Raw genomic sequence first — 9,906 nt, 5'->3', positions numbered from 1 at the left:
GTGGGGGTGGGGGGGTGACGGGACACGCCCTGGCTGGGTGAGGGGACACCCCTGCGTGCAAGGCAGAGAAGGTTGGGTGGGGTAGGTCCCTGTTTGGGGCTGACGCTGGCTCCGCTGGGTCCGGGGAATGCCACTGCCTGCCCCGCCCCATCAAACCCCACCCCTGTATCAGCTATAAGAGCTCTGGGGAGGGGGAACCGCTGCTTCCAGACGACACCCACGATGAAGACGATCCTGCTGCTTCTCCTAGTGCTGGCCACGGCCACTGGACCAGGTGAGGACTGGGTAGCTTCTTTCAGCCTGCTGGGCCCTCAGCCAGGCTGGGTCCATCCACAAGCCACCCGTACTTGGGAAGCTGGGTCTTTGACCTTTAGGTTCAGAGAATCTGAAACCATGGGGTGTTTCACCCTTGGAGCCCTGGAACCTTTAGATTAAAAAAGTTCGTGTGATGGTCAGTGTAGTGGAGTCCCACTACACTGATTATTTCCAAATCAGAAAGTCTTAGACCGCAGTGGGAGAATCAACGCCTCAAGGAAGAAGGGTGGAGCTGGAGGGTTAGGGGGATCTGAGGAGCCTCCCCACCAAGGACCTACCGCGGGTACCCAGAACCTGCCGGGCTGCCCTCTCTGGCCTTCCTGGGACTCATAGCACGCACGCGCACGCACACACACACACACACACACACACACACACACACACACTCACACTCTAGAATCTGCTGTGCCCGGAAAGGCCCTCAGATGGGACACTCCTACATTAGCTGGAGGGGGCTCCCAAGGTCTGAGCAGATCCATCTTCCTGGCAGGCCCACAGGGATGGCCTGGGCACGGGGGTGGGCAGTGAGCTCAGCATCCCTGTGTCCCTGAGACCCCGAGCCTTCTTCCCCAGCCCGGGCTCTCCAGTGTCACGTATGCACCAGTTCCACCAACTGCAAGCAGGCTCACACTTGTCCACCCAGCGCCCGTTTCTGCAGGACCATGCTGACTGGTGAGCGCTGATTGGTGGGCGCTGGGGGGAGGGGACAGGGAGGTTCTGCAGGACCTCGCTGACTGGTGAGTGCTGGGGTGGGGGAGGACCACGCTGATTGGTGGGCGCTGGCTGAGGGAAGGGGTCCCCAGAGTCACCGAGGGCTTCCAGGGCTGTGAGCTGCATGGATGGTCTGGGTGAGGGCGGGCAGCCTCGTCCCTCGACTTCTGACAGCGTCCATTCCCCAGTGGAGCCGCTGTCCGGGAACCTGGTGAAGAAGGACTGTGTGGATTCCTGTGAGGCCAGGTACTTCCAGCAGGGCCAGGTCAGCAGTGGCTCGGCAATCACCCAGTGCTGCCAGGGTGACCTGTGTAATACAAGCTTAAACGGAGCCACCACACTCTCCAGAACCACTGTCGGCCTGGCGCTGGCCCTAGGCCTCCTCACCGTCTTCCTGGCCCCCAGACTGTGACCCTACCTCTGCCACACCCTTCGCTCCCTGCCCCTCCAGGTTGGGAGTCCTCTGCATAAACCACTGAAGACTCGGCTTTTGTGTTTATTTTGTTTGGTTTCCGTTTATTTTTCTACTCAAGCCTCTGGATCAGAATAAATGGTTCAAAACCGGTGTGGCTGTAGTTGTTTGGGGAATGGATGGGTTGGGGAGGGTCGGACTTGGGGCTCACAGTCCCTCAAGCATCAGGAGTCACCATGTGGGCGGCAAGGCTGAAGTGCCCTGCTCACAGGAGTCGTGGGGGGGGGGGCAGGGGGGCAGGCCCAGACCACTCGTTGAGAGGCAGTGGAAGGGCCACCCCAGGCAGTCCAGGGGACAGTGCCCCAGAGCCTCCAGCAATCTTGTCTGGAACTGAGGCTAAGGTCCTGCCCCCAGACCGCTTGGAGTCGGCCTGTTGGCAGCTACACTTAAGCTGTCCAAGTCTGACGCACCCAGCTGCGCCCAGGAGCCCGACTTTACCATTGTAGACAGGGTAGATGGTAACTCAGACCCGCTATCCACCGGCAGGGTGATGCCTGAGACCCTAAACCTAGCTGTCTGGGTTGTGGGTTGCTGTGAGCTCGGGGGTGAGGGTGTAGGTGGGGATAGGCTTTACGTCCAGAGAGAGGGAAAGCTCCCCAGGGAAATGCCCAGGCAGGAGGCGGTCCTGCTTCTGGAGAGCAGAAGCCTTGTCTCCGCCTATCTCCCTCAGGCAGACCCCACTGTCCTAACGACCAGCAGGCTTTACTGTTCCTGCAGGCAATCCCATGGGCCTGAGCCCAGGAACCCCAGTAGTGGAGAGGGTAGAGGTGTGAGGAGGGGTCAGCAGCACCCAGGCATCGCCTCCTTTTGTTCTCATGCCCCGTGTGAGAGGTACCACTACTGTCCAGTCAGCGAGGGCTAGACCCCAGGTCAACATGGACCCCCTGGAGTTGCTCATCCCCGGCACCTCCCACACCTGGAGTCCCCACCCACCAAACTGGTCTGTCCCGCCAGCCTGATACTACTGACCATGCGGTCCTCCACCTCCTCAGCCTGGCTTACTATATATGCACGCGGCACCCTCTAGTGCAACCAGAGCCCGTCAGTGTCACCTGAGGCTGTGGCCAGCGCCCCCGCCCGGCATCGCCCCACTCACCATCCTCTCCCCCTCCTCTGCGTTCCCGGGCTTGGCCGCACCCATCCCACCCGACACTCCTGCGATTGCGTACTGCTCCAGGTGCGGGGCCAGCGCGTCCCCTGGTGACCACTTGGCACCCTGCATCGTGAAGAACTTGAGGAAAGAATCTCCAGCCTCCCTGCACCCTTCTGTCCTGCTCACGGAAGAGGAGCCGAGGGCAAATGGGTAAAGTCGTATGGGTCTGAGACCCACCCCCATTTCCCCGGGTGGACGCCAAGGCCACCCAACAGCAAGCTGGGATTCGAATCTGAGTCCAAGGGGTCAGGGTATCTGGCTGGGGACGGACTTTAGCAGGACTAGCCGTGCTCTGTGTACAATCCTGGTGGTGCAGTGGGTCAAGAGTTTTTGCTACCAACCAAGAGATGGCTAGGTCCAACCCACCTGACGCTTCATGGGAGTAAAATGAGGCCGTCTGCGTCTATAAAGATTACAGCCTCAGAAACTCTAGGGGGCGTTTTCCTCTCCCCTCCAGGGTCTCCATGAGTCAGAATTCACTGAGGGCAGTGGGTTTGGATACACAGTCCTGGAGGCAGGAATGTGCCTGGGGAGCCCCCACCCCCAGCCAATCAGGAAGGCAGGCGTGTGGCCGGCAAACTTCAGAAGGGAATAATTGGAAAGGGTCAGCGGAGGCTGCCTAGGTGGGACAGTGAGTTGGTCCTGAGGAAGGTCCAGGAGCGATAGAGAGCCCTCGCCCATGTGGCTGTTGGCAACAGGACAGCCCCCTGCAAGGACTCCCTCCATCCAAGTCCAGGCACAACCCCCAGCCCCTCACTGCAGCCCACCTCCAACCTCTATACTCTAACCCCTTTCAGACAGAACTGCCCAAAAATGGACTTTGGACAGCCCCATGGACAGTTTGGTGCCCCTCACCTGTTCTAAACCCCCTGATCTCATCCCCAACTTTGTCTACATGGTCTGTAAAGATAGGGTGCCATGCCTCTTTGGCCACACCTGACCCTGAGACCTAGGACAGTCACCAGCCCCTGCCTTCCTAGAAACCCCTTCCTAGTCTGCACCACTGGGGGACCTCTGGGACAGGTAACAGGGAGACCTGGGGCCCTGGGAGTCCCCAGCACCTTGACCTGGGGAATGTTCACCCCATCATGGAGTCTAGAGAATGTTCACCCCATCATGGAGTCTAGCGCTGTCTCTCTTTGCCCACTGGGGACACTGAGCCAATTTCTCTTTACTCTTTAGTTTAAAAGCAACAATAATTCCCATCCAATCTACTCAATTTGTGGCGACCCTACGAATCGGGCTGTAAACCTCAAGGTCAGCAGTTCAAAACTACCAGCCGTTCCACCAGAGAAAGAAGAGGCTTTCTGTTCCCGTAAAGATTTACAGCCTTGGAAACCTTGTGCAGGGTCGCTGTGAGCCGGAACTGACTCCACGGTACATTACGACCACAACCACCACCACCATGTGTGTCAATAAAACTGGGCTCCACAGGGTTTTCAAAGGCTGATTTTTCCCAAGTAGATTACCAGACCTGTCATCCAAGACATCTGTGGGTGGGCCCCTACCTCCAGCTTTTTGGTGAGCAGCTAGGGTTAACTGTTTGCACCACAAGGGGACTGGTAGCTGCCTCAGCCTGGAAGGATTCTCCACACCGTGGCCCCACTTGGGTGAGCCAGGGGTTCTGTTTTCCCCATGAACTGCCTCACTGCCCATGGCCCTGCCCAGGGCCGCTGTATCTCCCTGGAGTTTTCGTTGTGAAAGCAGGACAGGAAGTCCAGTTGCCTGTGATTCCCTCAGGGTCGGATGTTGAGGCCCCTGACAGAGCCTGTATGTGACCCCTGTGTTTATTGTGTCTCCTCCCTCATGGGCAGGAGTCCTGGTGTGGCACATGGGTTAATGTGCTGCACTGCAAAGTCACTTTGACCTGCAAGGTCAGTGGTTCAAGCTCACCAGCTGCTCCTCAGTAACCCTATACAGGGTTGGGTCAGCATCGACTTGATGGCAATTAACAATGCATGACAGTGGAAATGCCACCTAGCTGGAATATTTGGGGATATTGACTAGTTTTGTTCCCTTCTGTATTCCCAACCCTTGGCACAAGGGGCGGGGGTTCTGTAATAACAAACTTGACCAACTGGCCCACCTGACCTGAGGTTGAGGAATTTCTGGGACCAGAGCGGACTTACTCAGCAATCACTGGGAAGAAAGCACCATGCCCGGAGCCCACTCGATTTTGGGGGACCCACAAAAATATTAAATTTACTTTAAAATAAAAAAATTTAAAACATTTAGGGTTAAAGAAAAACATTTTGTGTGTCATATCAGCAAAAATGCAAATCTTAGGGTCTAGAGAAAACCCTTAAAATTTAGCCTAAGACAGAATAAAAATTAAAATGTTGACATATTTAAAGCTAGATCAAGAACAGTTTTTTCCATATTGGTATTAACGCAGATAGAACGGGCTTCTGAGAGTGGGGCAGTCCAGAGGACTGGAAGGTGTGGTCACCCACCTGGCCACAGACCAGTCCCTCTCCCCTCACCACTGTCAAAGAGAAAGATAAGTAACAGATGTCTTCCTTTGATTGTGGGGTTTGCTTACCCACAAAAGCAATTATTCACTGTAAAGAAATTACAGACCAAAATTAATCCTGCCCGAGGCTTCTCGTTCCCTCAAAATTGCTAATCTTTTCTTTACTGTTGGAAGTCAGATTTACTAAAGTTGAATTTCAAAATATATAGCTGGGTTGTTGTTAAGTGCTGTTTAGTTGGTTCTGACTCATAGCAACCCTGTACTTTAGGATAAGCACTGCTAACCATAAGGTTGGCAATTCAAACTCACCAGTCATTCCTTGGAAACCCTACTCAGGGTGGCTATGAGGAGCAGCTGGTGGGTTTGAACCACCAACCTTGCAGTTAATAGTCCAGAGGAGCAGAAACCCTCTGGTGGCCTGCTGGCAGTGGACCTAAGTCAAAGGGGAGTTGTTGTTAACGCCTCTGGGTCCGTTCTGTGTACAATGGACTGTCCTGGGTCAGCCTCACAGTCTCATGCTTGAACCAACTGCTGTCAGCCCACCTCGTCGAGTGGCTCCCTAGTTTTTGCTGGCCTTCTACTAAGCATGACGTCCTTCTCCAGGAAGGGGTCCCTCCTGATAGCACCATCAAAGTCTGTGAGACTAAGGAGCAGCTGCACGTACTTCTTCCAATGGGAGACAATCATGTTAAAACGAGCCGGTGGTGAATCTTCTAGTCTTCTTTCTCCTCTTTATAAACCTCACGGTAACTAGTTTACTTAGAACCCTTTTCTTTTTTCTATTTTCTAGCACCAAAATGGTCTCCCTATATGCTTATCGAAGGTGCCCTGGTGGCGCAACGGTAAGTGCTTAGCTGCTAACTGAAAGGTCAGTGGTTCAAAATCACTAGCTGATCCATGGGAGAAAGATGAGGCAGTCTACTTCTGTAAAGATTGCTGTTGTTAAGTGTCGTCGAGTCCGTTCCAACTTCATAGCGACCCTGTATAAGGTTTCCGAGACGCTGGTGAGATGGAGCGCTTACCCTTTGGAGGCACACCAGGACTCCGGAAAGAATACAGCTTTGGAAATCCTGTAGGGTCACTATGAATCGGAGCTGACTCGATGGTACATAACAGTGTACGCACGGAATAACTGCTCAGAATAACCCTTACGTTTTAATTTCCTTGCGTTGTAACTATATTACACGCCTGTTCCAGGCGCGGGGCCAGCTCTCCAAGTCCTCCCAACAACCCTATTAGAAGCAGCTGTTGCTACAGCTATTCTTACCCCTGTGACTCAGGCCCTGAGCATCCTGGAGTTAGCACAGCACGGCTGTGGGGACTGAGGCCCACGGATGATGGGTAACTTGTCACACAGCACTTGACACAATGGCCAGGTGGAAACCAAGCTGAACAAGGAGCCTGTTTCAGGAGGTAGGTGGGAGTGCCTCCGCGGAGGTGGAAGACTCCGACCGCGGAAGAGTCGTGAGCCGGCCGGGATGGGCTGGGGGACGGGCTGCGGCAGTATGTGTGCACCTGCGTCTGCGCACCTGCGTCTGCGGGTCGCGTGGGTGTCACTGCAGTATGTGCTAAGAGTGGCCGGTTGTCCGCAGTGTCGCCGCGTCGTGACGCTGGGTTGTTGTTGGTCCCCCGGAACCTGAGCCTGCTGGGGGCGGGACAAGGGCGGGACGGGGGGCGGGACGGGGGCGGGGCCACGCTGGGGATCCGGGCCTGGAGGGGAGGGCGCTGGGCGGGGCCGGAGCGGGGCCTGCGTGAGCCCACGCGCGGCGGGCGGGCCCAGGCTGCAGAGGACTAGCGTAGGGAGGAGATGCGGCACTCGTCTGTGGAGCGCACGGACGGACAGGTGGACACACGGACAGTCCCGGACCGAGAGCGGCGGATGGCCAGGTGAGTGTAGGGCGCAACGGGAACTCAGCGCGGTGAAGATCACGGGCGAGGTCACCCTTGACAGCCCCCCTCCCACGCCGCCTCCGCCTGGCAGCCCTTCCCCGAGCGGGGACCGCAGTCTTTGGGGCGGAGCTTCCCGAGCCCGAGCCCGGATGGGACGCGCCGCAGGCCTGACCTGATTTGGGCTCTGGGAAGTAGGTCAGGAGAGACAGATTCGTTGGGCTCAAGCAAGGGAAGTCTAATTTCGTTCTGGGCCAGGGCCGGGACAGAGTGTCCCCACGGGAGAGTGGTGGTGATGTGCCGAGGAGTTGGTTCCGACTCATAGCGACCCTGTATAGGGTTTCGGAAGCTGTAAATCCTTACGGGAGCAGAAAGCCTCGTCTTTCTCCCGTGGAACGGCTAGTAGTTTCGAACTGCTGACCTTGAGATTCGCAGCCACTACACTACCAGAGCTCCTCCCTCTGGAGAGGGTCAGGCACAATTCCAGTCCCCCAGTCACATCACAGGCATCTTCCCTCGGGCTTGCTCCCTGGGTGCTTTGGAAAAGCTGTCCTTGTTCCTTGCGCTCGGGGCTCAGCCCATCTTGCTGCAGGCCTGAGGACCTAGGCGGCCCGTTGGGAAGCCTTCCAGGAAAGGGTCCCAGCTGGGTCCTGAAAGAAGCAGGGAAGTGGGGCCTCCATAGTATCAGGGAGAGGCCCAAACACATCCAGGCCCAGTCATGCCCTTGCTGGGCCTCTGGGAAAGCTCAGAGAGTGAGCCAGCTCCTGTGATTGGTGGAAAGGAAATACCGTTCCAAGCTTTAACTACTGGCTTCTCTTGCCTTCCCAGCTCACTTTGACTCCAGCACATCTCTGGTTGGACTATTCCCTCCCTGCTTCCCTGGACGCCCACCTCAGTGTCCTCTCCCCCAGCTGAGTTGGTTCCCCCTCTAGCCACCTCCATGCCTGTCTCAGGAGGCTGCTCAGTGTGCCCCTGACTGATCTCTTTCAGCAAAGACTAGGAGTCCCTATGGACAGTGAGCTAGCTGCCTGACCTAAGCTGCATCGAGGACCAGGTGCTGTCGGCTGCTTCCCCTCCCACCCGGCCTTCTCACCTCCAGCCATGGTACCCCTGCTCAGCCTGATCCTGGTGACCCTGGTGGGCCTTCCTCTGGGTAAGGTGGACAGACAGACTCGTGTCTGGGCACAGGCTTGCAGAGCATGGAGGAGGGGAAGCCGGGATTCCTGCTCTCCTTACAGCCTGGGGAAGTGATGGGGTGGGGTCTGGTGGACTGGAGAAGGACCTGCTTCCTGGTCTGTGACCCCTCTACCCCCTGTCCCCCCAGCCCAGGCCCTGGACTGCCATGTCTGTGCCTACAATGGTGAGAACTGCTTTAACCCCATGCGTTGCCCATCCATGGTCTCCTATTGCATGACCACACGAACCTGTAAGTGAACAGCTCAGGGCTCTGCCTTGGGGGGGTCTGTTGTAGCAGGTGGGGGAGGAGGACTTCTCCCTGCCCCAAGAATGTGGAAGACTGAGGGAGGAGGGATCTGACCTCAGGGAGCTAAGGGCCGTGATCCCTGAAGCTGTAACAAGACAGAGATTTGTACAATACTAGACAATAAAAATCAAGGCACATGCCTCAAGTGATTGTGGAGGTCTGAGACCAACTCTGACCACTGTGTGAGTTGCTCGAAGGAGAGGCGAGGATTAAAATCAGGCAAGGGCCACAAGGCTGATGGCCAGTGACAAAGTTTATTGTACTAATGTGGTTTATATAGGACTTTTTGCATTAGGTCATTGTTATTCTACCTAGTTACAATGTTTTCTGTAGTAACAAGGATATGATTACCAACCAGGATACCAACCAGGATATGGTTACATAAGTATAAGCATTGTTATAGCAACACTGAATCACGCGGTTTTGGCACAATTTAAGTTCCCTTTTCCCAGAGACAGTTTATTATTAATCAAAGAAAACCTATCCCAATTTTAGTCACAAGGTGGCATTTAGGTTATATTCTTGATGGCCTCCTACAAGTGATGAAACAGAATGACCCACCAATCCCACCCCCCAGCTGTACACCCAACAGATATGAAACCTCTGTTTACGCACAAATTTGTAGCACTATTCACAGTCGTTAAAAAGGTGGACACAGCCCAAGTGTCCATGAACTGATAAGCAGACAGACACTCTGTGATCTACCACACAATGAGATCTCTCTGCACAACATGATCTATCCCCACCCACAGTGTGATCTGTCCACACAATGTGACACAAAGAGAGGGCCCCCTCCTCATGTCCTACATGCTGTGGTCAGTCAAGAGTGTGGGAGACTGAGGGAGGAGGGACCTGACCCCAGGAAGCTGAGGGCCGTGGTCCGCAGTGTGAGAGGGCCCCCTCCTCGTGTCCTACATGCTGTGGTCGGTCGAGCCTGAGATGCCTCCTCTCGTTCTGCAGACTACACCCCGTACAGGATGAAGGTGAGCAAGTCCTGCGTGCCCAGCTGCTTTGAGACTGTCTACGATGGCTACTCCAAGCATGCCTCCACCACTGTCTGCTGCCAGTATGACCTCTGCAACGGAGCTGGCCTTGCGGCCCCCACTGCACTAACCGCTGCACTGGTGGTCACCCTCTGGGGTCTGCTGTAATGCCCTCGGTTCCTCCCTGGCAGTCCCCCTCAGGAACAAAGCTCTCAAGAAGCACTGCCCTGCCCATGCCCTGACCACCCCTAGACCTCCTTGGGACACACCCAGGATGATCTGCTGGAGCAGTCAGAACCTCACTCAAGCACCCCACCTTTCCTTTCCAAAGCTGCTCACTTCTGACTGGACCTCAGAGAAGTTTCCAGCCTCCAAAGGAGACTCCAAGGATGGTCGGGGAGGGGGGATCTGTACAGTGTATACCAGGAG

The 9,906-nt window shown here is 55.7% G+C and overlaps 2 protein-coding genes across 2 annotated transcripts; both read left to right on the top strand.

Annotated features, from left to right (window-relative positions):
- The first annotated feature begins 222 nt into the window (after window positions 1–222).
- On the top strand, window positions 223–1,438 carry LY6D (lymphocyte antigen 6 complex, locus D). The gene is made up of 3 exons (XM_006830855.1): window positions 223–274; window positions 889–987; window positions 1,215–1,438. The coding sequence occupies exons 1-3, from the start codon at window positions 223–225 to the stop codon at window positions 1,436–1,438; spliced, it is 375 nt and encodes a 124-aa protein (XP_006830918.1).
- Window positions 1,439–8,112: 6,674 nt separating this feature from the next.
- Window positions 8,113–9,645, top strand: LYNX1 (Ly6/neurotoxin 1). Its single transcript, XM_006830735.1, has 3 exons — window positions 8,113–8,164; window positions 8,336–8,437; window positions 9,455–9,645. Exons 1-3 carry the CDS (start codon window positions 8,113–8,115, stop codon window positions 9,643–9,645), a joined length of 345 nt encoding a protein of 114 aa, XP_006830798.1.
- Window positions 9,646–9,906: the final 261 nt, after the last annotated feature.

Source organism: Chrysochloris asiatica, unplaced genomic scaffold, assembly GCF_000296735.1.
Source record: "Chrysochloris asiatica unplaced genomic scaffold, ChrAsi1.0 scaffold00001, whole genome shotgun sequence".
In the NCBI taxonomy this organism is placed as follows: Eukaryota; Metazoa; Chordata; class Mammalia; order Afrosoricida; family Chrysochloridae; genus Chrysochloris; species Chrysochloris asiatica.
This window is presented reverse-complemented; position numbering and strand designations above follow the sequence as displayed.

Bases quoted from the DNA above. Each gene is read 5' to 3' on its own strand.
- LYNX1 (XM_006830735.1), top strand. From the start codon at position 8,113: ATGGTACCCCTGCTCAGCCTGATCCTGGTGACCCTGGTGGGCCTTCCT. The intron at 8,165-8,335 runs GTAAGGTGGACA...CTGTCCCCCCAG, and splicing joins CCTGGTGGGCCTTCCTCTGG to CCCAGGCCCTGGACTGCCAT. The intron at 8,438-9,454 runs GTAAGTGAACAG...CTCGTTCTGCAG, and splicing joins TTGCATGACCACACGAACCT to ACTACACCCCGTACAGGATG.
- LY6D (XM_006830855.1), top strand. From the start codon at position 223: ATGAAGACGATCCTGCTGCTTCTCCTAGTGCTGGCCACGGCCACTGGA. The intron at 275-888 runs GTGAGGACTGGG...CTTCTTCCCCAG, and splicing joins GGCCACGGCCACTGGACCAG to CCCGGGCTCTCCAGTGTCAC. The intron at 988-1,214 runs GTGAGCGCTGAT...TCCATTCCCCAG, and splicing joins CTGCAGGACCATGCTGACTG to TGGAGCCGCTGTCCGGGAAC.